This window comes from Eretmochelys imbricata, chromosome 5 (genome assembly GCF_965152235.1).
Source record: "Eretmochelys imbricata isolate rEreImb1 chromosome 5, rEreImb1.hap1, whole genome shotgun sequence".
NCBI classification, from domain to species: domain Eukaryota; kingdom Metazoa; phylum Chordata; order Testudines; family Cheloniidae; genus Eretmochelys; species Eretmochelys imbricata.
This window is the reverse complement of record NC_135576.1, coordinates 50,716,915-50,743,322: the sequence shown is the minus strand read 5'-3', so window position 1 is coordinate 50,743,322 and position 26,408 is coordinate 50,716,915. Positions and strand designations below refer to the sequence as shown.

Sequence of the window (26,408 nt, the reverse complement as noted above, 5' to 3'; positions counted from 1 at the left end):
TCTGTCCTATTATCTATCCCTTTCTTAATTATTCCCAGCATTCTGTTTGCTTTTTTGACTGCACAGTGAGTGGATGTTTCCAGAGAACTATCCACAATGACTACAAGATCTTTCTTGAGTGGTAACAGCTAATTTAGACCCCATCATTTTATATGTATAGTTGGGATTATGGTTTCCAATGTGCGTTACTTTGCATTTATCAACATTAAACTTCATCTGCCATTTTGTTGCCCAGTCACCCAGTTTTGAGAGATCCTTTTGTAGCTCTCCGCGGTCTGCCTGGGTCTTAACTATCTTTAGTAATTTTGTATCCTCTGCAAATTTTGCCACCTCACTGTTTACCCCTTTTTCCAGATCATTTATGAATATGTTGAATAGGACTGGTCCCAGAACAGACCCCTGGGGGACACCACTATTTACTTCTCTCCATTCTGAAAACTGACCATTTATTCCTACCCTTTGTTTCCTATCTTCTAACCAGTTACCAATCCATGAGAGCACCTTCCCTCTTATCCCGTGGCAGCTTACTTTGCTTAAGAGCCTTTGGTGAGGGACCTCATCAAAGGCTTTCTGAAAATCTAAGTACAGTATATCCACTGGATCCCCTTGGTCCACATACTTGTTGACCCCCTCAAAGAATTCTAGTAGATTGGTGAGGCATGATTTCCCTTTGCTAAAACTATGTTGACTCTTCCTCAACAAATGATGTTCATTTATATGTCTGACAATATTCTTCTTTATTATAGTTTCAACCAGTTTGCCCGGTACTGAAGTCAGGCTTACCGGCCTGTAATTGCCGGGATCACCTCTGTAGCCCTTTCTAAAAATTGGCATCACATTAGCTATCCTCCAGTCATCTGGTACAGAAGTTGATTTTAAATGATAGGTTACAGACTACAGTTAGTAGTTTTGCAGTTTCACATTTGGGTTCCTTCAGAACTCTTGGGTGAATACCATCTGGTTCTGGTGACTTATTGCTGTTTAATTTATCAGTTTGTTCCAAAACCTCTTCTAATGATACCCCAATTTGGGACAGTTCCTCAGATCTATCCCCTAAAAAGACTGGCTCAGGTTTGGGAATCTCCCTCACATCCTCAGCTGTGAAGACCAATGCAAAGAATTCATTTAGTTTCTCTGCAATGGCCTTAACGTCTTTGAGTGCTCCTTTAGCACCTCGATTGTCCAGTGGCCCCACTGGTTGTTTAGCAGGCTTACCGCTTACTGCTTTTTTTTTTTTTTTACTATTACTTTTTGGGTCTTTGGCTAACTGTTCCTCAAATTCTTTTTTGGCTTTCCTAATTGTATTTTTACACTTCATTTGCCAGTGTTTATGCTCCTTTCCATTTTCCTCACTAGGATTTAGCTTCCACTTTTTAAAGGATGCCTTTTTGCCTATCTCTGCTTTTTACTTTGTTGGTTAGCCACGGTGGCTCTTTTTTGGTTCTCTTACTATATTGTTTAATTTGTGGTATAAATTTAAGTTGAGCCTCTATTATGGTGTCTTTAAAAAGTTTCCACGCTGCTTGCAGAGATTTCACTTTTAGCACTGTACCCTTTAATTTCTGTTTAACTAACCTCCTGGTTTTTGTGTAGTTCCCCTTTCTGAAATTAAATGCTACAGTGTTGGGCCGCTGTGGTGTTTTTCCTGTCACAGGGATGTTAAATTTCATTATATTATGGTCACTATTACCAAGTGGTCCAGCTATATTCACCTCTTGGACCAGTTCTGTGCTTCACTTAGGACTAAATCAAGAATTGCCTCTCCTCTGGTGGGTTCCGGGACCAGCTGCTCCAAGAAGCAGTCATTTAAGGTGTCAAGAAACTTTATCTCTGCATCCTGTCCTGAGGTGACATGTACCCAGTCAATATGGCGATAATTGAAATTCCCCATTATTATAATTGAGTTTTTAATTGCCTCTCTAATCTCCCTGAGCATTTCACAGTCACTATCACCATTGTGGTTAGGTGGTCGGTAATATATCCCTACCGCTATATTCTTCTTACTGGAGCATGGAATTCCTATCCATAAAGGTTCTGTGGTACCATTTGATTCATTTATGATTTTTACTTCATTTGATTCTACGCTTTCTTTCACATATAATTGCCTCCCCGCCCCCCAAGCACAACCTATTCTGTCCTTCCGATATATTTTTGTACCCTGGTATTACTGTATCCCATTGATTATTCTCATTCCACCAAGTTTCTGTGATGCCTATTATATCAATATCCTCATTTAATATGATGCACTCTAGTTCAACCGTTTTATTATTTAGACTTCTAGCATTGGTATATACACACTTTAAAAACTTGTCTCCTTTTAGCTGTCTGCCATTACATGATGTGATTGAATGGGATTCTTTATTTGACTGATTGTTTCTGTTCAGACCCTGCCTGTACGTCGTCATTTTCCATCCTCTCGTCCTCATTAGGACATAGAGATTTTTCTATTAATAGATCCTCCTCCAGGGGGTGTCTGAACCACGTGCTCCTCTGCACCTGTTGGCTTTCCCCCAGGCCTTAGTTTAAAAACCGCTCTACGACCTTTTTAATGTTAAGTGTTAGCAATCTGGTTCCATTTTGGTTTAGGTGGAGCCCATCTTTCCTGTACAGGCTCCCACTTTCCCAAAAGTTTCCCCAGTTCCTAATAAATCTAAATCCCTCCTCCCTACACCATTGTCTCGTCCACGCATTGAGATTCTACAGTTCTGCCTGTCTAACTGGCCCTGCACGTGGAACTGGGAGCATCTCAGAGAATGCTACCATGGAGGTCCTGGACTTCAGTCTCTTACCTAGCAGTCTAAATTTGGCCTCCAGGACCTCTCTTGTCCTTCCCTATGTCATTGGTACCTACATGTACCATGACCACTGGCTCCTCCCTAGCACTACACATAAGTCTATCTAGATGTCTCGAGAGATCCGCAACATTCGCACCAATCAGGCAACTCACAATGCGGTTCTCCCGGTCATCACAAACCCAGCTATCTATGTTTCTAATGATCAAATCGCCCGTTACTAATACCTGTCTCTTTCTAATAGCTGGAGTTCCCTCCCATGGAGGGGTATCCTCAGTGCGAGAGGATACCACAACATCATCTGGAAGGAGGGTCCCAACTATGGGATTGTTTCCCTCTGCTCCAGTTAGATGCTCTCCTTCCCTGGGAATTTCATCCTCCTCAACAGAACAGAGGCTGTCAGACCGGGGGTGGGACCGTTTTACCGGAAAGTCTCATCTATGTACCTCTGTCTCCCTCAGCTCCTCCAGTTCAGCCACTCTGGTCTCCAAACCCCTTCATGGTCTCTGAGGACCAGGAGCGCCTTTCACCAAATGCATACATATGCCACTTGCCCATAGGGCAGGTAATCCTACATGCTGTATTGGGTTCAATAAACTGGGTAGCTGCCACTCTATTGCTGGACTTCTGCCTGCATTCTCTTTTTACTCCTGCAGCTGTTTCCTTTTGTTGTCCTTTTGTTTATATCAAGGGAGTGTTTTTGGCTTTTAAGTTTTTTAAAGAATGTTGAGCTCTAGCCCCTGCTCACACTCCCCCTGGAGAACTCCCTCGCAAAACTCCCGTTAGCCACTCCTGTTCATTAAATTAAAATGGTTAAAAGCAGCATTTTTCTTCCTGTGTCGTAAAGTTTCAAGCTGTATTAAGTTAATGTTCAGTTGAAAACTTTTGAAAGAACAACCACAATGTTTTGTTCAGAGTTATGAATATTTCATACTTATGAACACCCTCCAGTTCTGAAGTGTCCTTAAGCTATAACAGAAACTCACTAATTTGCTTTTGTATCTGCGAGACCTGTTGAAAATCACTGCAAACAAAGCTAATGCCTAAGACAACTTAATTCTATAATGGATGCACTGAGGTAATGAGGTTTCTCTAATGCTCTTCTGCAAAATTTTTGCTGAGGTGAGGAGAAACTGCAGTTTTTTTGTTCAAATTACTATTTGCTGTGGCAGAGGTTCACAACCTTTTTCTTTCTGAGGCCCCCCCCCAACATGCTATTAAAAACTCCACGGCCCACCTGTGCCACAACAACTGGTTTTCTGCATATAAAAAACAGAGCTGGCGTTAAGGGATAGCAAGCCAGGTAATTGCCTGGTGCCCCATGCCACTGTGGTCCCTGCAAAGCTACATTGCTCAGGTTTCAGCTTCAGCCCTGGGTGGTGGTGCTCAGGGCCATTGGATTCAGCCCCATGCAGTGGAGCTTCGGCTTTCTGCCTTGGGCCCCAGCAAGTCTAATGCTGGCCCTGCTTGGCGGCCCCCCTGAAACCTGTTCACGACCCTCCCAGGGGGCACCGGACCCCTGGCTGAAAACCACTGTGCTATGGTATTTGTTTAAAATTTAACATCTGCACTGTTAGAGAAAAACAGAACAGAAAGACTTTATTGATATAGATGTAACTGACCTATGAATACTAGTATTTGCATTACAGAGGATTTCAGATATCACGTTGCTTTTTTTCTCAGGCTCCACAGCAACCACATCTCTCAAGGAGAAAGTAAACCAGCCTCTCTCCAGCCAGCCCAGATAGTGAGGAGCCGATTCCAGAGACCCAAGCCAAACATAGGACGGGCAGTTGGAAGGAAAGAAACACGAGCAACAGAAAAGGATGAAACTGAAAAAAAGACTGAAGATGAGCAATCAGCTCTGCAAAAAGATGAATCTGCTGGCATCCCCTCCACTATAGTAAGTTGTACTAGAAGTAAACAACTTCAAGGCATTTTCTTTAATATTTAACTTCTCAAAAAGGAGTATAATGCAGCTGTTAGGTAGCAAACAGATTGAAGCTTAGACGGTGTACTATGGTAAAACCTTATCTGGTTAAGTTATTGCAGACATTACAACTGTGAACTCTCTTTAAAATCTATTTATTTTTAATAAATAAAAGCTTTATTATGGAAAACGAAGGGTATGGTTTTGTTTGGATTGCAATACAGGGAAAGATTAGGCACAATCAAGTAACTCCTGGCTGGGCTCATATCAACTACTTAAAAATATGGGTTTTGCATCATCCTTCCTGATTAAATAAGAGGCAAGGAAGGAACAGCAGGAAACTATCAGTTCTTACATACAAAGCTACATTCTATTTTTTAAGCTCTTTGTGGCACAGCACTACTGCCAGAGAAGTAAAACTATGCCTGCTGACTTTCCTATAAGCATGGGTAACCTTAGGCAAGTCACTTAGCACCTTCCCACCCCTGTTTAAGCATCTGTAAAGTAGAGGATATTTAGCTGCATTTTGTTTACTGATTCTTAGGTTGTGTAACTTGCAATGAAATCCTCTGAAAGCCACTAAGTGCAAAACAGTGTGCCGAAAACTTTCAAACTTGGGTGTCTATAGTTGAGCTTCTAAATCTCCTAAGGTGCCTAAATATGGTTTTAGATGCCTACCTGTGTGCACTCAGATTTTAAATTTCTGTCCTATGATTTTTTTTCTGCCTGCCCATTAATAGAATTACATGCTCAGATGGTTTTCATTTTCAGATCCTCAGAGGGCCTTATTTTCTGCGATTTTATAAAATGCAGTCCTAGTTTAAAACGTGGGGCATTTTAGTACTTGTTTGCAGTACATGACCACTATTGATGATAGTTATATTTTCAGCACAAGTCAAAGGGTGAAAATGAAGCTGTATCTTCTGAAGCTTCAGGAGATAAGTTGTTGGGTTGTGAGAAACAGACACCAGAAGGAGAATCTCCAGTGCCTGATATTTACCAAAATGTGTCAGATGAACAAAGCAGGTGAGCTGAGTTTTAGGAAACAAGTTTGAACGCTTTTCATGCAAACATTTACCTATTGTACAAATGAGATCCCTGTGGATGTATCAGTACCTTTCTTCCCATTGTTTTCCAATTCATTCTGGTCTTTTATTTCAGTGCTAGCATCTAACATTTTCACCCTGTGGCTTTCTTTAGTTGAGCCCTGGTGCTTGATATTGTTTCTCTGTGAGGCTGTCTTGAATATATTTGAATTCAAAGTTCTTTCCTACCAAGTTTTGTCTTCATGGGGGTAGCTTTTTCCAAATGCATATAAATGTCTAATACATTAATACTTGCATGTTTTTTCAAATAAGATTTCCAGTATCGTTAATGGCAAAGTCCTTATTTGTTTCCTTTGACCCAATATATTCTTATGTTACTAGTCTAGGTGAATGCAAGTGCTAAATATGTATTTTGTTACTGGTTTCCCTGATGCTATTTGTGTTGCTAGCAACACAAAAACTCAAGTTCCTGATTACATAAATAACTAAAATAGCTAGATCTCCAACAGTTTTATGCCTCTTATAGACAAATAATACCTCCAAAAATACTTTCTTTAAATAGATCTTTTTTCAAACCAAAAGAAATTCTACAAACTTTTTTAAACACTAATTCTTTAAAACAACTTCTCAGCCTTTGCCTCATTCATAGGGCCAGCACTTGCAAGGCAACACGTTCTGTCCTTGGAGCCAGGGAACAATGCATGTGGTTGTTCCTTTTAGGGATTCTAGAGGAAGTCACATTTTTCCAGCACCCACAGGCAAGGGAAATCTGTTGGCTTGACACATGTATCTTGACTGGGGGAGAGAAGTAAAGTAGTAACGGTGGGATTCTAGAGATCCACCATCTTCCAAATATCTTGCTTCTGCCCTTCATTTTTACTCCTTGGTTACCTCTTATCTTTTATTTATAAGAAATTTAGAAAGATTAAAAAGCTAATCTGAGTACCACTGGAACCAGAGTAGCTATAATGAAATGCCGTCACTTTCCCTTCTTGTTACTGATGCACCTATATGTTAAAAATGAAATAACGTGGCACTAATTAACCTGAGGTATTTGGGGTTCTTAGATCCTGCCCAATTACAAGCAAAGGGGTTGGACTAACAAATTTTGGAGTGCTTCGTTTGTTGTGGTGCTTTTTAAATCATTGCACAATTTCAAACACTCTACATTTTTATTGGCAATATTGCAACCTCTCTCATTACAGGAGCAATAAATGGATTTTTTTACATCTTATTTTTAAATTAAGACGCATAAGGCACACTTTTTTATTGTTAGTTTATATTTACAATTGCAACTTAATGCTGTTAGTAGACATTATGAATTAACATGAAGTATTGTTAGCGTCCCAATTTAAGACCAAGTTACGATGCCTTCTCACCCATAACCCTTAAAATCAAAAAAGGGTTTACGTATAACTGATATATTCAGGTAGCAGTATTGTCACACAGGCATAACTAGGATATAAATATTTAAATTCTGGAAATTAGGTATCTAGAAAGCCAGAATTTGTTGAGCCCCTTCACGCTGCTTCTTTCTGGCTTGGGCTACTTCCTAGTATTATGAAAATAGCTAGCAGTGATGTTATGACAAAAAGCAGAAAAATAATAGTAAGAAAAATCTTGACACTGGGCTTTGGCTATGTTACATGTTCAGAGTTACTCCCCAAATGCTGAAAACTAGAAACTGTAAATACTAAAGGAGCACATTTTCCTCGTCTTAAACCAAAAGGCACAGCATGAAAAAATTTGTAACTCTTTTGTATAAGTATTGATTTTAGAAAATCTGTTAACAATGAGTGCGGTAACAGGTTCCATTAACTGTAACCATGTGACATTTTCTGTTTTTAAATCATTAGCACTGAAAAATCCAGTTCCCAAGAAGATAAGCCATGTGCTATCAAACCAGCACAGCTAATGAGAAGTCGGTTCCAGAGGGCTAGACCAAACCTGGGAAGGGCATATGGCAAGAAAGAAGAGCCAGTGGCAGAAAAAGTTACTGCTCCAGTTGAAGGGGAAACAGGAAAAGCAGAGGAGAGCCCTTTACCACACAGGGTTTCTGATGTACACCTCTCTCCAAAAGTGAGAATTTTACTGAGATCTTTTTGTTTATGTTTATTGATACCCGTCTTTTACGTGCAGCTTTTGTGAAGAAAGAGCTTAAGTAGGCTAATAAACCCACATACTAGGCATGAATTAAATCATATTTTTGTATCCTTATGCATGATACTTACAGTTTAATATAAACCAATCAGGAACACAGTACAAATGCCTAGATGTTTGTTAAGCAAATGGTAAGATTTATTCTGTTTCTTTACCTAAAAAACTAAAGACATTTTGAAATTTCAGATATTTTCATTGCACTCCATGTTTAATATGCACAGGCATTTTAAATGCACTACAGGCTATTCCTTATTGCCATGTTTTTTATTCAGAGACCTGTAGTAACTGATCCAAAAGGAGACTACTGGATGTTTTTTATCTTCCTAGACTAGTGGTTCTCAAAACTTTTGTATTGGTGACCCCTTTCATACAGCAAGCCTCTGAGTGCGACTCCCCCCTTATACATCAAAAACACATTTAAAAAAAAATTTAACACAATTATAAATGCTGGAGGCAAAGTGGGGTTTGGGGGTGGAGGCTGACAGCTCACAACCCCCATGTAATAACCTCACAACCCCCTGAGGGGTCATGACCCTCAGTTTGAGAACCCCTGTCCTAAAGACTACCTTGCCTTTATTGAAGGAATAGCAGTAGTGACTAGTTACTGTAAGATGCTTAAAGCCTTTAGAAAGAAGTTCTGATTCAGATTAATTGATGGATAACTCAGAATGCTTTTTTGTTCTTTAAAATATCATATTTAATATTAATAATTTTTGCTGTTCTAAAATAAATTAAAGGCTGAAGTGGAGGCCCAAAAAGATGGTTCAGATTCCTGTGGGGTCACCTCACCAAAAAGAAGCATTCAATCAGAAAAACTTTGCTCCCTTGAGAAATCTTTGAGCTGCAACAATCAGCAAGATCAAAGAAAGAGTTGTATGTCTACAGATGTTGAGAGCAGGCTTCCGAATTCTTCTGAAAGGTAACGTTCACATTTCATAAATGAATGGTCTTTAAAACAGTATTGTGCTAATACAATTTTTAAATGTGAATGGAAGTATTGTAAAGCTATATCAGTAATATATAACTTTTGTTATGGCAGGGGTCACCAGGTGGCACCATTACATAATCTTAAAGTTTGTTTTCTTGTTGTGCGAGCACATTTTTAATCTTGGGGGAAAAAAATGTCCTGATATTGTTTTGCTGTGGTTTTGGTTTTTTCCCTGTCCCTTTGGTGGAGCTGTGGCAAGCAGCAAGGGAGTTTATTTTCTGCCTCACTGTCACGAACATAGTTTTGAGGCATAGTTATTCTGTGGGATCCAGGCAAGGATGTTTACGTTTAGGCCTTTGAAAGCTGGGACTGTCTGCATGCCATTTATTCCCACCTCTGATCAAGGACTGTGTATGCAATGAACCATTTGCTTAAAATGAACAAGCTGTATTTATGCTATATCCAGATTCACTTATTTCTTCTCTTGTGGGAAGTTGACCCGCAAAGCCCTGACATCTGCTACCATTGCTGTTATCTTAATTTTGCCAACCTCCTTGACTAGTTTACGGATTTATTCCTTGTGTTTGAAGAGTCATTTGTAAGCTCTATAGTTCTTAATATAACCAGACTGAAGGACTACTTCTTGGCAGCCTCTTGGCTGTAGTGAAGGCAACAAAATCAGAGTTAGGGATGAATGCCAACCCTTCATTTTATCCAGTTCATCAGATTTTTTCATGACCAGATTTGATTACATTCTGAATTCCTGCAATGTTATCCTGCTTTTGTTTGCAATAAAATATTACTCCACTGGCCAGTGTTGCTTTGTCATTAGACAGTGCATCATGTCAAGATGAGATTTTTCTCTAAGTCAGTAACATGTACCTCCGTATTCATTTGGCCAGATCTTGGATTCTTTCTTTCGTCCAATTGCAGAAACTTTCCAATCTTCAGACCATCAAATCAATTTTATGGAAGAAGTTCAGACTCTTGATTACCAACACCCTAGTATCGGAGAAGACTTCCCCTCTTCTATCCCAGGAGAAACAAATAGTGGATGAAAAGATGTCCCATCATCACCCATCATTTGTTTGGAGGGGAAAAAAATCTTGACTTGCATTCGGGTTAGCTTTGGGCACCTTGAGCCCACAGTGGCTTGTCCTCTCCTGCACCCCACCCCCCAAAATATTCCACTTGCACTCAAGAGCCAGTACTGCTTCAAAGAAAACTGAAACATCCACCACTGAAAACGATGTGCAGGCAATTTCCCTTTTCGTATCTTCCTTTTCCCCTGAGTGGACTTCTTAAAATACTGTGTGCAATGAACCTTTATAGGAGTCGCCTTTTTTTTTTTCCTGGTTCACATTGGGCAGATGTTACATATAGTTAGGCCAGTACAGTAGATTTGCAAAAGCTGTTTTAATGGTCTGTGACTGCTGATATGTACAATCATAATATTTTTCTAGGTCCAGTTCTGGAGAAGAAAGTAAACAAAGTGCTATAAAACCTGCACAGCTAGTGAGGAGCCATTTACGGAGGCCAAAGCCAAACCTAGTTAGAGCAACAAGAAAGAAAGAAGCCCTTGAAGAGGGAGAAAACACAACTGAGGACAAGGCTGAAGGTAGAAATACAGAAGAAGGTCTGATATCCTGTGATATAAAATCAGAAAACCTAACCTCATTACTGGTAAGTACTGAACGTCGGATCTAAGTCAGCCTATTATGTCAATGACTGAATTCTTTTCTTCCGCTTTCTTCTTCTTATGACCTATGGATTTTGTGGAATCTACTTTCTGGATGTGAGGGGTTAAATTGGTTCTTTGCATCTCGTTGCCAGCAGTGAATTGATGTAAAAATAATGAGCACAAAGCCTACATACTTCAGAAGTATTTTAAAAGAAAATGTTTCAGCTTTTATATTTTACTGTATTACATTTTGATTTGCCATCAGTAACTTCATTCGCTTCCCTATTCTGTAATTTCATTACCTGCAAATGTAAATAAGTGTCCTTTACACACCGAACAATACAAATAAAGGCATAACCACAACTGCTTAAAATCCGTATGTATGCACACAAGGTCTTTTGTGGCTTATATATTAAATATTAGTGGATATGGAACTACATGATTCAGACATGATTCAGGCTTTTATTTTTTTATTTTAATTTCCGGGATAGCACTGAGCTGACATAGGATGCTTTACTCTATTTCTGTTGTCTGCAATGTATAACTCAGACTTCTTTTATTTCCTCTTCAGTATATGGTTCTGTCACAGCGTGGCTTGCCCTTGTAATTGAAATAGGTCCGGTGCCTCTGTGCCAGTTGGGGCAGGGCTGCATCTGGATTTATAAAGGGTCAGCGAGAGATTGGGGAGAGGGAGTGTCAAGAGAGAGCTAGGAAGCAGGAGCAGCAGAATTGCTAGAGTCCCCTGGGATGGGAGGCAGTGAGAGCCTGAGTTGTAAAGGGTGAGCTGAGTGCAGGACTGTTTCTGTACATTTGGACAATAAAACTGTGTTAAAAGAGACTGTGGGCATGGCAATGAGTCCTTAGCAAGCTGAGGAGAAGCCCTGCCTTCTGACAGGTTCACTAAATATTTGGGCCTGCAAATTATTCCAGCCAAAGGCCCATAGCTGATGAAGTACAATTACTGATACGTGTTTTAAAAAGTGAGATGTTCTTACTCAACTGAAGCAACCTATGACTGGCTGAGATTGTGACTTACTGGATAAAGTGAAGATTATTCTTTCACCCCCTAATAATTTTCTGGTTTTATGGTGAAGGTTTCTCAGTGAATTTTGATGGCTAATGGGTTTCTGCCATCATCTCAGAAGGAAAAGTTCAAGGGTTCTATGTCAGTAAAGCTCCTGAAGGAAATAGCAACAATAAAATGCTTGGAGTGCTCCCATCACTTACTGTAGGGATATCTCTGCTCTGGGCAAACTTTCTAGTATGTCTGAATGAGGAAAGGTTTTTAAAAAACAAACAAAGAAAAAACCTAGGCATGTTTAGTCTTCAGAAAAGAAGACTGAGGGGGAACCTGATAAGTCTTCAGATATGTTAAGTGCTGTAATAAAGAGGACTGTGATCATTTGTTCTCCATGCCACTGAACATAAGACCAAAAGTAATGGACTTAATCTGCAGCAAGGGAGATTTCTGTTAGATATTAGGAGAAACTTTCTAACTATCAGGGTATTCCGGATAGTAACTAGGCTTCCAAGGGAATCCCAATCAGTGTTTAGAGATAACAGAAAACTCTTAATACAATTAGTATAGCATTGTCCACTGTCAAATATAAACTTACTTTGGCCGTCATTGTCTTCATGTCTGTTTAGCACACATCTCGTAACTTAGTGGAAGTTGCATCCTCCTCAGAGGATTCACGGAAAAAAGAGTCTGCAAACAGTATTGAGGCAGTGCCTCCTAAAAGGAGCAGGCAGTCCTGTAAATTCCAGTCTCCAGAGAGATTGTCGGAGAGTGAAAGTCAGATAGAACAAGAGGAAGATTCCCAGCCTCTTTATGCTCAGGAGAAGACCTCAGACAAACTGATAAGGTGAAGTAACTAGGGGTTTAATGATACTAGTCCAACTAAGATCCCATAGTTAAGTGTCTCACTTTTTCTGTCTGACCACTCCTCTGATGTGGGGAAGGGGAAGGGGAAGGGAGGTGGGTGGGCGGGCGGGCATGCGCACTCATACTTATTCCCCAGATGTTTTTTAATGGCTGGAATACTCATCTTAAAACTCTTGACCTCTTCAGCCACCCGCTGTAGTTGAGTCTTTCTCCTGCAAAGTCAGTGTGGAGACTAGGCTTTTTCTTGATTATGCTGCCTGCTGAAGGGTTCACAGATTGTAAAATACACATGCGCGCGCACACGCTCTTGATTCTCCACAATAAAAAGGAAACAATCCCCTCCTCACTATTGCCATAAATGACCAGGTCCTTTAAATTTCGCTGCACAGCACAGTTTTCCAGAATTTCCGCCTGAAGTTAAAAGACAAGGAAACTAATTATATCCACAATACAATATCAGTACTTTGAACATTCACAAAGGAATGGGGAATGCTGACCAAGGGAGGTACTGATTTTTATTTTTCCCAGTGTATGATTGTAATTATCACGTCACAACAGTGGTCATAATCCCAATTACCATGTGAGTTCACTGTGACTGTAATATTAATTCCTTTTTATGTTTAATATTGCTACTTTACTAAAAAGTTAATTTCTTTTTTATATGCATTTAGAAGGCAGTCTAGAAGGTCATCCGAACAGGGAGGCCTGCCAAAACGTGTATCTGAGCTAAGAACTTCTTCTGCCTCTGAATGTGAAGTTGATCGCTGTGAAAAGGGAAAACCACGTCAAAAGACTAAACCAAATATCACCAAAGGCAAAGGCTTGAAAACTGCCCACAGCAAGAGATCTGGGAAAGAACATGGGAGTTCAAAGGTAACCTTGGTGACCCTCCGGGCTTCTCAGGAGGAGGATGAAGATGATGCAGATGAATTTGAGCTGGATGATGAAGATGAATGTTTTTCACCAGAAGAAGTAAACAAGGCTCCAGTGTTTGTTCCTGTAGGTCTTCGATCTCCAAAACCTGTTCCTGTCCAGATTGAGGAAACCATGGAAGAGGTATGACATGTTGACTTGTTTTGTAGAGGTCTGGTGTATTGGAGTGTAGTCTTTCCTTTTGCCACCAGCTTTTCTCTCACTTGCTTTCACCTGCGTTGTAGTAACAATAGCAGTTTATTTTACAAACATGTTGTGGGTGTGCAGGTTTTCTGTTTTGTTTGGTTGACGTGTGGAGTGGCGTTAATATTTTGTGGCATGTGTTCTTGGTTCTGGACAGGATGCACAGGCTGCTCAGGGAATGTAGCCTAAAGCCCAGTCCTGCAATGAGTGTTGTGTGGGAGGCTCTGTTTCATTCAGTGGGGCTCTGTGTGAGCACAGGAATCCACCTTTGCAGAGTACATTGCAAGCTTGAGGCCTAAGACAGAATGAATGCAAACATTTCAATTTCATGTTTGAGTGTCCGAATCAGAGAAACCTGTGTTCTTCTGCCTGCTCTCTCAGGAAACATACCTGACCATAACAATGTCCAAAACGATTGGCAGCTGTGGTGGAAACATGACTGACTGGGAGAAGGAGCTGGGGTCAAGTCTGGGAGTGGCTGGGCAAGGAACCTGGGACAAGGAGCAAGGGAGCAAGACTGAAAACTGAGCAAAGAGACTAGGATGAGGAGCCAGGGGAGGGGGAGAAACAGGACTGAGATAAGGACAGAATGGAGGGGACAAACTAGAAGGGGTCAGTGAGGGAGTGGGGCAGAAAGGTCCATGATCACAGGAACACGCTTCCCTCCAGAATCTAGAATGGAACCAAAATGATTCCTGAGTCTCAACATTCTTCAACTGTCAGTAAGTAAACGTGAAGCCCTGTGGCAAAGTGTCTCTCTGTGTGATCCCCCTCTGGTGGTTAGTCCACAGAGGATGACCACTTACTATTGCTACCAGTTACTCTTAGCTCAAGTGGCAGAGAGCTATGATATGGCTCTAAAGGTTCCAACCCAGCTCATGACCCATGTGAGTGTCAATGGTTCCAAATGATAGAATTTGTTTTCTGATTGTTTTTCTTTCTTTTTAAAGACTAGAAAAAATATGTGGTCGTGTAATTAAAGATGATTATGGTGAACTTACTTAAGGGGCCCGAGTTCAGACTGCACAGGCAACTTTAATTCTAACATTTTCTAATTTTGGGTGCTTCACTTTGCAACCTTAACATTCTTTTAACAGGTTTTTTTTTTTTTTAGTGCAATACATACATTAATATGTATAATGTCATGAGACAAGAATGTTATCGTCAGATATGTTTCTTGAGAGACCAAACAGAAGAACACAGGTTGCTCTGATTCTGACGCTCAAAGATGAAATTGAAATGTTTGCATCCATTCTGTCTTAGGCCTCGAGCTACTAATTTTAATATTTGGTTTAGAAAAAAATAGTTTTATGTGATGTGCATATACAGCCATTTTCTTATGTGTTCCTGCGCGTTTTAGACCACTTTCCTTTTTTGAATAAATAGGAATAACTTTGATTTTTGCAGCTTGAAATATCTGTGAATGTCCCAGATGTGCCCTGCATTACTACTGCTGAATATCTGTCTCATGATTTAAATGTGGTTGTCCAGCCTGTGATGCAGAGAGATGAAAATCTGAATGCCTCACAAATCGTAAGCATTCCTTTTTTAGTACTATGCTTATGGTTATGTAGTATGTTTAATTTTTATAGTACTAAACATCAGAGAAAATGTAAAATAATAATAGTATGGCATAGTATAGTGTAATAGATGGGCATGGCATGAGCAGGAAGTGTGCAGATTTTCTTCAGATGGCTTTGTCAGTCCAGTGTTGATGCTGTACAACCCCATTCAATCAGAGCGGATTGCTCATGCTGAACTTTGCAGTAGAGAATTGGCCATTGGGCTTAAGTTTAAATCCCGTAATTTTATTTGGGATTTTGGCTGTATTTGACAGATCATTTTATATCTTTTCTTCAAGGAAGTGACTACACCTGAAAATCCAGAGACCGACACGGGTAAATACAAGAGACACTTATTTATGAGTGGTCCTCTATCTTGACATCAAGCCAGCCAACCCTGAGTTGATGAGGTCCCATACGTAGTTTTGGAGGAGCTGTGCTAACTGACTACTTCTTCAGTGAGGTCCATCAGACAGACCAAGAGTTATAAGTCTGTTGGCTTAGGTCCAGATTGTGGCTGTCCTGTGCCTCCTCGCTCCCATGCACTGGTTTCCCATACTGTGGGTAGTTGTGCTATGGGAAAAGCAGCCTTTGCAGGGGCTTGCAACATGCCTGAAAGGTGCGGGAATGGATAAATCCATGGCTCTGGTACCAACCACCATTCCCATCCCTCTCGCAGACTTGCTAGCCAGCACATGCTATGGGGGAAACAGGGAAACATCATGACTGAGTCAGAAATTGCTTCCTGGTCTGCTCCCAGGGCAGTAAAATATTTTTTCCCCATACACGGGGCTCATTGCAAAAAGCCCCAATTGATCCATTGGTTTTTAGAATTGCATTTTGAAACTTTGCTAAGAGATGGCTTTGTTTAAAGGTAAATAACATTTTCAGTGAAGAGGCAAAACCCTATTGGAGTTTATGGGCTTATTTCAGTGTGATGACTTTGGAACACAGAAATGTTGTATCCTATGTTACTAAGTAGTGGAAGATGAAAGGAGGAGATACCTGTCATCCAGTGGATAGGACACAGGAATGAGTCACGAGACCTGGGTCTAAACCGACCTGGGTCTAGACCAGAGGTGCGCAAACTACGGATGTGGCCTGTGGGACCGTCCTGCCCAGACCCTGAGCCCCCGGCCCCTCCCCTGCTGTCCCCCCGCCCCCAACAGCCTCAGCTTCCCGTGCCGCCAGCACTCTGAGCAGTATGGTAAGGGAATGTGGAGTGGGGGGGTTGGATAAGGGGCAGGGGGTCCTGGGGGCAGTCAGGGGATAGGGGGCGGTTTGATAGGCCTGGGAGTCCCGGGGGGGCTGTCAGGGGGCGGGGGTGTGGATAGAGGTCTGGGCAGTCAGGGGACAGGGAGCAGGGGGGTTGGATGGGGCTGGGGTCCGGGGGGGTGATTAGGGGTGGGGGTGTGGATGGGGGCAGGGCAGTCAGGGTACAGTGAGCCAGGGGGAGGTTGGATGGGGTGGAGGTTTGGGGGAGGGTCAGGGGATGGGGAACAGGGGAGGTTGGATAGGCCTGGGAGTCCTGGGGGACCTGTCTGGGGGCGGGGGTGTGGATAGTGGTCAGGGGACAGGGAGCAGGGGAGGTTGGATGGGGGTGGGGTCCTGGGGGATGGTTAGGGGCGATGGTTCTGGTAGGGGGTGGTGAGGGGACAAGGATCTGGGGGGGTTGGATGGGTTGGGAGTTCTGAGGGGGGTGGTAAGTGGGAGGGGGTGGATAGGGGGCAGGGGCCAAGCTGTTTGGGGAGACAGAGCCTTCCCTACCCGGCCCTCCATACAGTTTCGCAATGCCGATGTGGCCCTCAAAACTTTGCCCACCCCTGGTCTAGACCCAAATGTCTGTGTGACTTGAGCAAATTGCTTCCTCTGTCCATGTTTCCCTCTCTATAAAATGGGAATACTGCTGCTTACTCAATGTTTGTAGAACATCTTTAGTTTAATGGATGACCATCACTATGTGTGTTAATGATTGCTACTAATATCTGGAATCCCCAAGAGGAAACAAATTGAAAAAATGTTTTTTTTCAAGTTAGCAGAGACAGTAATATCTGCTTTTTTTATCATGTTTTAGTTAAACTTCTAACGAAATGACTGTGCTTTTGATTTTACATGTATGTGAACAATTTTGCAGGGATTAGTGATGGAAGCACTGAAGCTGCCATGACGTTACTTGCAATGGGAGATCCAATGTTTCAGTTAAAAATAAGCACTCAAGGTATGATCTATTTATCTGCCAAACCCTTCCATATGGGTTCATTTGTGCGTTGGGGTTTGAAAGGTTGAGGTCATAATGACCCTTCCTTCATATCCTCTCACTATAGCAGCAGGTGTGGATTCTTCCTTTGTGTTCAGTATGAAAGAGAGGAGGATGGATTGGGCCATGATTCACTGTCTAGTGAGGTAAAGTGGTCCAGCCCCTAGCCAAAATACTGCCAACTCCACTACATGTTTGCTAGAGGTGCATAGAGCTCTTTTTCAGCAAAACACTGATATGTAAGATGGAATACATGCCCTGATCAACTCATTTCATACCGGCAGTATGACTCTTGTACGTAATGGGCATTCAGCACCTTTTCTCTCTACTGTCCTCTGTTTGTACCACTAAGAAGGATTTTGCAGGTGTGTATGTGGATATTTTCACTACTATGTACTACAGTTACTTCAAATTCAGGCTAATAAAGTACTCATGCCACCACACACTCAGATGAATCACGTTATGATTAAAATTTAAGTCTAGGTCATTTTTTTGTCTTACCTTTTCTGAGATAGATCCAGAACTTGTCCTCAGGTTTGGTCTCTTGCTTTGAGTTAGCAGCATTAGCAATACTGCAGAGAAGGAGTTGGGGAACAGAAAAAACAATTTTTTTTTTTTTTAAAGAAGCCAATATAGATGGCACAACCACTGCCACCCATATTGAAAGAACTGTTGCAGCACTACGTAACTGGCACAGGAAGCAAGGGGGGAGAGAAAGTAAATTAATTTTCACTTCAGCCTTCAGCTCTTCATAGAGGTTCAATTGGCTCCTAAAGCTTTAGGAAAGGAGTTGCTGAATTCTTACGGTTCTTAACTGATCTTTCAATGGATAAAATGTATTAGTTCTTTCTTTGATAGGACACTTAGGTTGTTCACCGAAGTGTTTTTGTTAATTTTTAAGACAAAATTTTATAAAAACAAATGGCAATTCAAAGGCTGAAGATTTGGTATCCTCATCCAGTCTCTTTTGGGAGATGAAACTTGATCTAGTAAAAGCATTTAATGACAGGATTTTTTTTTTTAAAAAGTATTAAACTAGTACTAAGATTATTTTCATTATCCCTGAATCCCCAAAATGTGGTTATGTTCAGTAGTGTGATTGGTGCAGCTGAGACATAAATATCAAGTCACTCTATACCCTGGAGAGCTTACACTCTAGAAAATAAACATGGAAAGACAGGATATGCTAGAGGAGATCCAGAAAAAGCATTAGACCCCTAGATTTTTCTGTTGTGATTCTTTTTGTGTAGGTCTTACAGAGACTGTTGTCTCATGAATCAGACCAATGGAGAAGAGCCAGGTTTATGTGGTCCATAGTAGTCCATCTGTTTCATCTTACTTCTTTAACCAGAAAAATTGTTTTCCATTCTGTTTAGCTATACTGTTAAATCATTAGAGTCCTGTGGCACCGTATAGACTAACAGACGTATTGAAGCAAAGCTTTTGTGGGTGAATACCCACTTCATCGGATGCATTCGACGAAGTGGGTATTCACCCACGAAAGCTTATGCTCCAATACATCTGTTAGTCTATAAGGTGCCACAGGACTCTTTGCCGCTTTTACAGATCAAGACTAACCCGGCTACCCCTCTGATACTTGTTAAATCATCGTTTATTAACCTGGCATTAGGTTGACTTTTAACATATGTAGAGGTAATCCCTGCACTCTAACGAACAAAAAATCTAGTCGTCAAGATGTGTTTTTTACCCAGGATTTGAATTTGTATCTCTGTAGAATGCAGTTATTCAGAATGAAGCCTATAGTTGATCTACCTGTAAATAGCTTCATGTGGAGACATAAACTTGCATCTTTTTAATTATGGCTTTATTTTTAAACAAGGAAGGACACAGGTGTTTCCTGATCAAGATGAATTGCACATGGCTGATGGCCTCATAAACCAGCCTAATACAGAGCAAAATGTGGCCCCAAGTAATCAGTCACTTTCTTCACCTACTAATAATGAACTGGTTCCCTCAGAGGATGGAAACAAAGTCATTCTACCGGACCACAGTTCTGGAAAAGAAGCAAGTGTACACATTTTTTTTAAGGAAGATGCTGCACCCACCAGGTTAATTTCACTGTTTTTCTTTAATCTTTTTCCCCCCCGCAGTGATCTGTTCTCTGACAGGGCTCCCCTTTAAGGCTTCTGCCACCATACTCTTAAGCTGACAAGTAGTCTTGTTTTTAGCTATCATGGCTCATAGGTTATGTAGTTCCACTCCATATTGATGCCTGTCCTTTTTTCTTCCCTTTTAAATAGGGACTTTATGTTTAGGTTAAAATAGGAGTGATGGAAATGTACAACTTCCTGAGTACCCATTTTAAAATAAGGATATGCTTGAAAAAATTAATTTTAAACTTACCTCACATAGCTGGCCACTATTTTATCTGGCCTTTTTTTCTGAAGACCTTGCGTCACTGGTCAGACAAAAGCCAGTGGTTTGAATTTCATTGCTTCCTGTCACTTGTCATGCAGCTTAAAGGCTTTCAGGCAGCCACTGTACATCTATAACTACTAGCAACAAAGGAACTGCTTGAACTTCTTCCACAGCTAGAGCATGTGGCTCTGCCCTGATTTCTGTTGTGGAATATTGTTAAAAGATGAACTTCAAGTTAATGAAGTAACTCAGAAGAACTTGGTTTCAAGATGCAATTGGTTATCATGTCAACTTGTTTAGAAAGTTGTTGAAAATCCTGACAGTGCTAATGTATAACTTCACCTGCTTGTTTTAACCCCAATTAAGCCCCCCCTCCCCAAAATCAACCCCCAACCATTCAAAATTAGATGACCTACTTCTACTTTAATGTTAAATTTAATCAAAATATTACATTTTTTAAAAAGATTTCAGTTGCAGAGAAAAAATTCTGAGTTACCTAGCTACTGTAAACTTACCTGTTCTGGTCCTTGTTGGTCACTATGATTAAAGCTGTACTCAGGCTCCAGTCACTCAAAGTTCTCCCAGTTCAGCTGGTCTTTCTGCTCCTCTTCTTCCTGCCAGCCTGCCCATTTTTCCTGCTAACTCCATCACTACTCTTGTTCATCGGCCTAGCTGCCTCCCCCTGCCTTCCCCTCCCCTTACGGCCCTCATTACTGGTATTAATTTCTTCTTGACACTGAATTCAAACACATTAAAGAAAGGAAAGTTTCAATTACATTTATGGTATTTTTCTGTTTCTTTGTAGTGATCACCCTGTGCCCAAAGCGAATAGTACATCAAGGTTTGCAAGATGCAGACTTCCTAAGCCTAAACCAAATCTTAGCAGAGTACTGGGAACAAATAAGAATGTTCATCAGAAATCTCTTCGGCCAAATGCAGATGTGGAGCAATTCAAGCAAGTTCAAAGTGGTGAGCTTTTCCTTTATTTCCAAGCTTTAGAAAATAGGAGCCTACAGTTAGACTCCTAAATATGGAATTAGGAGTAGATCTGGGTGAAAAACCTTTCTTGATAGGCTGGCAGCTCTGCAAAATTGTATACAAAAATTGTGGGGCAAATCAAATCCAAAACGTTTCAGTGAATCAAAAATTAGTTTGGGTTCTAATGAAACAACGTATTTACAGGTATCTTTAAAAGGTGAGGAGGCAGCGGCCTTGTAACTTTTAGCCCAGTGGTTAGGGCATTCACCTAGGAGAGAGAGGACCTGAATTTAAATCCAGCTTCAGAGCTGGGATTTGAATCTGAGTCTCTCCCATCCCAAGAGAGGTCCCTTAACCACAAAGCTGTAGGGTATTCTGGGGTGGATTTGTCTCCATCTCTTCCTTTGAAGCTGTTCCATGTTGTAAAAACTACCTTAATAGCCATTGGGTCAGACAGAGTGGGTAAGAATAACTCTGTCGCCTGATGATTAGAGCACTGATATGGGAGACATAGGTTTGGATCCATGCTCTGAATCAGGAACTTGAACCCAGGTCTCTCTTCATCCAGGTGAGTGCCAGAACCATTGGGCTAAAAGTTAGAAGGTGGCTTTCTCCTCCTTCAGTCATTTTGTGACTCTAGGCCAAATTTTTATTTCTGGATAAAACTATTTGGCACATTCAGGGCAAATTTTGCAAATTGTTTCAGATCAATTGAAACCGCATTTTTAAACTATTTGTCTGAAATATTTTGCCAAACTCTACTTAAGAGCCTACCTTTTTAGGTGTCTTTTTTCTGAAAATCTTGGCCATAAAACTAAAACAAATTGAAAACTCAGCTTCCTGTTCATGTCTACAGGCATGCATCAACATTTCAACAGCAGAGTATCCAACTATTAAATTCCATACCTGTCTCCTGTTCTTGTATCTCTTTTTTAAGTGTAACCATATTTGTCTTTGCAGTATTTTTTTTTTTTTTTTAAATAGTCCCATAAGCAGTGGTGAGCTGGAGCCGGTTTGCACCGGTTCGCTAGAACCAGTAGTTAAATTTAGAAGCCCTTTTAGAACTAGTTGTTCCGCGAGGGACAACTGGTTCTAAAAGGGCTTCTAAATTTAACCGGCCAAAAGTGGCGCCTTAGGCACCGACTCCACGGGTGCTCCAGCCCTGGAGCACCCAAGGGGAAAATTTGGTGGGCGCAGAGCACCCAGCGGCAGCTCCCCGCCCCACACTCGGCCCTAGCTCGCCTCCGCCTCCTCCCCTGAATGTGCTGCACTGCTCTGCTTCTCCGCCTCCCACCCCAGGCTTCCCGCGAATCAGCTGTTCGTGTGGGAAGCCGGGGCAGGCTGAGAAGCAAGCAGCAGCTTCCTGCTCAGGCCCAGGGAGGCAGAGGGCGAGGAGGGCTGCCTGTGCCGCAGCAGGTAGCTGGGGGCGGGGGGGGGGGGTGGGTGCAGGGGAACCACTCCCCGCTCCAGCTCACCTCCGCCACCCTTGGCCTGAGTGTGAAGCTGCGGTCTGCTTCTCAGCCCGCCCTGGCTTCCTGCCAAACAGCTGATTCGGGGGAGGGGGGTGTGCAGAGAAGCAGAGCAGGGTGATGTGTTCAGGGGAGGAGGCGGAGTGGAGGTGAGCTGGGGCCAGGCGCGAGGTGGGGAGTTTTCCCCGTGGGTGCTCCAGCCCCGGAGCACCCAGGGAGTCGGCGCCTAAGGCGCCACATTCGATGTGATCAGTGGGGGAGCAGCTGCTCCCCCTGCTTCCCCCCTAGCTATGCTCCCCCGCCCCTAGGAGCCAGAGGGACCTGCCTGATGCTTCCTGGGAGCTGCCCCAGGTAAGCACTTCCGGGACTCCCCACCTCGCCCCCTGGCAGGTGCCTCTGGCTCTTAGGGGTGGGGTGGGCACCCACTTTGGTGGCCTACGAGACCCTCCTGCCCGGTTCTGGGGGCAGTTGGGAACGGGGAAGGGGGTGGATGGAGCAGGGGTCCTGGGGGGGATGTCAAGGAACGCTGGGGGGTTGGATGGGGCTGGAGTTCCGGGGGGCGGGTGTGAGCAACGACCTCCTCTTGGGGTGAGGAGGGAACCCGTTGTTAAGATTTTGGCATCTCATCACTGCCCATAAGCTAATGCATGTATGGTAGCGTAAGGCATTCAAACAGTAAGTCGTCTTGCTGTTGGTTGCAAAATATTACAATAGCGAATGTCATTTAATTTAATTTTTAAAATCTTAGAGGGGAAAGCTCTAAGAGAGACCATAGAAGAGCAGGAAGTGGAACTAGAATGGAAGATCAGACCAGCTGAGAACAGTTCTGCAGGTCTGCAGAATTTTGGATCTGGAAGCACAGACCTTGCCGAGTAAGTAAAGTGAACAGATATGAAAAAATCCTTTATTCATATGCTAATTGGTGTGTCTCTTAAATGTTTTGGACTAAATTTTCAAAAAGTGCATTTCAAATGGATGCATAAAACTGAGATCTATATCTATCTATATAGATAGATAGATATAGATATACACATTTAAATTGTGGGAAACTGACAATGGTGTCTGCAGTTGTTTTGGATGCACGACTTAGTTCCACAGTGTGGCAGGGATTTTTTTTGTTTGTTTGTTTAAGGCCTTTATGTACTGAATATCCTTTATGTAAGGCTAATGGAATCAAAACTTTTATTTGTATGTTTGGCAGAGTAGCCACTATTGAGTCCCAGGAACTGAGAAAGCAACTAGGTCCATTTTTCTGATGGATACTTTGGATGAAATTTATGGAGGTCATGGTACACCTGTGGGCTGTTTGACTGTGCTTGCAGCTAATGTCTCACTTTGGATGCCTTTTGAGACTGAGCTAGGAGAGGTTTGTCAAATAAGGCATTCACCAAAAGTACTTACCCTTAGGAGATTTCTGTGGGGATTTTTAATATTTTTCCTTAATAGAGGAATGTATTTATGGTATAAAGCAGAGGTGGGCAAACTACAGCCCGCGGGCCACATCCAGCCTGCGGGACTGTCCTGCCCGGCCCCTGAGCTCTCAGTCAGGGAGGCTAGTCTTCGGCCCCTCCCCTGCTGTCCCCCCTCCCCTGCAGCCTCAGCACGCTGTGCCGCCAGGGCTCTGGCCCACTGCTTCTGCCAGACAGGGTGGTGGCGTGGCTGTGAGCTCCTGCCGCTCTGAGCGGCATGGTAAGAGGGCGGGGAGGGGTTGGATAAGGTTCAGGGGATCCCGGGGGACCGTCAGGGGACAGGGGTGGATGGGGCGGAGGTTTGGGGGGGCGCGGTCAGGGGAGCAGTGGGGTTGGATAGGAGGTGGGGTCCCAGGGGGTGGTTAGGGGCAGGAGTGTGGATAGTGGTTGGGGCAGTCAGGGGACAGGGAGTGGGGGGGTTGGATGGGGAGTTCTGGGGGGAGTCGGGGGCAGGGGTGTGGATAGGGGTTGGGGCAGTCAGGGGACTGGGAGCAGGGGGCTTGGATAGGGGGTGGGGTCCCAGGAAGGGGCAATCAAGGGACAAGGAGCAGGGGGGTTAGATGGGTCGGAGGTTCTGAGGGGGGCAGATAGGGGGCGGGATCCAGGCTGTTTGGGGAGGCACAGCCTTCCCTACCCGGCCCTCCATAAAGTTTCACAACCCCGATGTGGCCCTCGGGCCAAAAAGTTTGCCCACCCCGGTATAAAGTGTTTTTTGTATGATTTTGTTTTACTTTTTGCATAAAGGAAATATTTCAGCATACAGTAGCCATAACAGCCTTGTGGACTGCCTGATTTACCCCATGTCACAGTATATGTTACATACTGTTTAACTGGTTTCAAATTAACTGTATACATTTTTCAGAACAGAAAACAAGACAAGAGAGAGTTGGGAAGCTTCAGTGGAGTTAAAATCTCCTATAATAGCTCCAAAAGCAGAGATTTTCCTACCTGGGCTAGAGAATGATCCTAATCAAAGTTCTACTGGTGTCCTTCCGGAAGATAAGCCTGGTACTGTTATGCACAGCTTGCCTGAAGTTCAGTTGACGCAGGTAAAAAGAACTTGTATTTTTTTAAAACATTTGATGCATTAGAAATGCCTGTTTTTGTAAGAGGCTGTAAAAAGAGAAGTTATTTGGAGAAACTATAAAGAAGACAATAACATTATTGTTTTTTAAAGTTTTCATCCATTCTGGATAACTAAGTGAAATTTAATGGCCTGTGGTATTCAGGAGGTCAGTTCAGATCAGGGGTCTCAAACATGCGGCCCGCCAGGCCCCGCCCCCCCAGCATTTACTTAGAGCGGCTCCGGCCTGGTGCGTGCCGGGGCAGGGCAGGCTCCCTCCCTGCCTGCCTGCCCTGCCCCCACGCCGCTCTGGGAAGTGGCCAGGACCTGGGGAACAGGGGGCACAAGGGTCTGTGTGTTGCCCTGGCCGCTCCTCCAGGTACCTCCCCTGAAGTAACGGTTCCCTGTTCCTGGCCAATGGGAGTTGCGGGGGGGTGGGGTTGGAATGGGGGGGCAGGGAAGGGGTGGGAAGAGGCGGGGCAGGGACAGGGCCTCACTGAAGGGGTAGAGTGGGGGCGGGGCAGCGGGGAGGGGGGTGGTCAGTGATGCGGCCCTCGGGCAATGTACTAGTCCTCATGTGGCCCTTGTGGTCATTTGAGTTTGCGACCCCTGGTTTAGATGAACTAATGGTCCCTTCTGGCCTAAAAAATCCATGACTCCTAAATCACTTTTTCCTGATTGGATAATTTAGCCCTGAACTACCATAATGTGCACAGACATAGCGTAGATATGCAATGTTGGGATTTGCATGCACCCATAGATATGTCCACACAAATATCCCAAATTGTGCTCCCCTTTTGAGGTATGCGTGCTTAAGTTGTGCACATTTGATTCTTTAGCTTTAAATTGTACTTTTAGTTTTGCCAAAATGCTATTATGATCAGACTTGCATTTCTATACCTACCTTCTCTCACTTTATTCAAAATTATTATTGGCCTTTTTCTGGCAAGATTTTAGATTGACAAGTTGGGTGAGGTAATATCTTTTATAGGACCAACTTCTGTTGGAGAGGGAGACAAACTTTCAAGCTTACACAGAGCTTTTCTTCAGGTCAGCTTGTCTGTTTCACCAACAGAAGTTGGTCCAATAAAAGATATTCCCTCCCCCATCTTGTCTCTCTAATATCCTGGGATCAACATGGCTACAACAACACTGCATACAAGATTTTAGATTGAACTTTAATGCTATTAATTGGCTAACAATTAAATAAACAAACTGAATGAAAAAACCCAAACCCTCCTAGTTATTCTTAGTTTCTTAAACCTTTGACTTGGTTATTGAATATACAGTACTTCAATCTAATGGAGGGCATTTTAGAGTTCCAATAAATTGCCAAGCTCTTTACTTCCTTTTTGATGCTAGCAGGGCATCAAGATCACAGCTCTTTTGTTTTGCCCTTTGCCAGTTGGTTCAGAGCTCAACTGACTCTATCCAAGCCGAACCGAGTGCAGGACTAAATATGCCCTGACAACACTCCTCCCCCAACAAGAGCGCTATAAAATACTATTTTTTAGCCACATAATCTGCCATGAAACCGAAGGGGAAGGAAGAATGACTAAGCTCAATGTTTTTCTCCAAGCTCCAGAGTGTTTCCGTAATAGGTAGGGGAATTGATGCTCTTTGCACTGCTGAGCAATCCATTATATGAGTCAGCTTTGCAGGGTTGTGCTGTAGGAAAAGTAAACTTTTTTCT

At 42.7% G+C, this 26,408-nt stretch overlaps 1 protein-coding gene across 3 annotated transcripts in view; it reads left to right on the top strand.

The window, feature by feature from the left end:
* BDP1 (BDP1 general transcription factor IIIB subunit) overlaps positions 1-26,408 on the top strand; it is a 71,664-nt gene that overhangs the window by 31,609 nt on the left and 13,647 nt on the right. Inside the window, exons 22-35 of one of the 3 annotated variants that reach the window (XR_013346145.1) lie at positions 4,476-4,695; positions 5,612-5,748; positions 7,625-7,847; positions 8,666-8,847; positions 10,320-10,539; positions 12,185-12,402; positions 13,094-13,478; positions 14,946-15,071; positions 15,400-15,436; positions 17,235-17,318; positions 19,198-19,426; positions 20,542-20,705; positions 22,932-23,055; positions 24,520-24,701. Coding sequence is in view for 2 of the 3 variants with exons in the window: in XM_077817092.1 (XP_077673218.1) it covers positions 4,476-4,695; positions 5,612-5,748; positions 7,625-7,847; positions 8,666-8,847; positions 10,320-10,539; positions 12,185-12,402; positions 13,094-13,478; positions 14,946-15,071; positions 15,400-15,436; positions 17,235-17,318; positions 19,198-19,426; positions 20,542-20,705; positions 22,932-23,055; positions 24,515-24,701 (2,536 nt within the window). In the remaining variant the exon portion in view is untranslated. Of the gene's footprint in view, positions 1-4,475; positions 4,696-5,611; positions 5,749-7,624; positions 7,848-8,665; positions 8,848-10,319; positions 10,540-12,184; positions 12,403-13,093; positions 13,479-14,945; positions 15,072-15,399; positions 15,437-17,234; positions 17,319-19,197; positions 19,427-20,541; positions 20,706-22,931; positions 23,056-24,514; positions 24,702-26,408 lie in introns of all 3 variants that reach the window. The other 2 variants (XM_077817093.1, XM_077817092.1) reach the window with 2 other exon arrangements.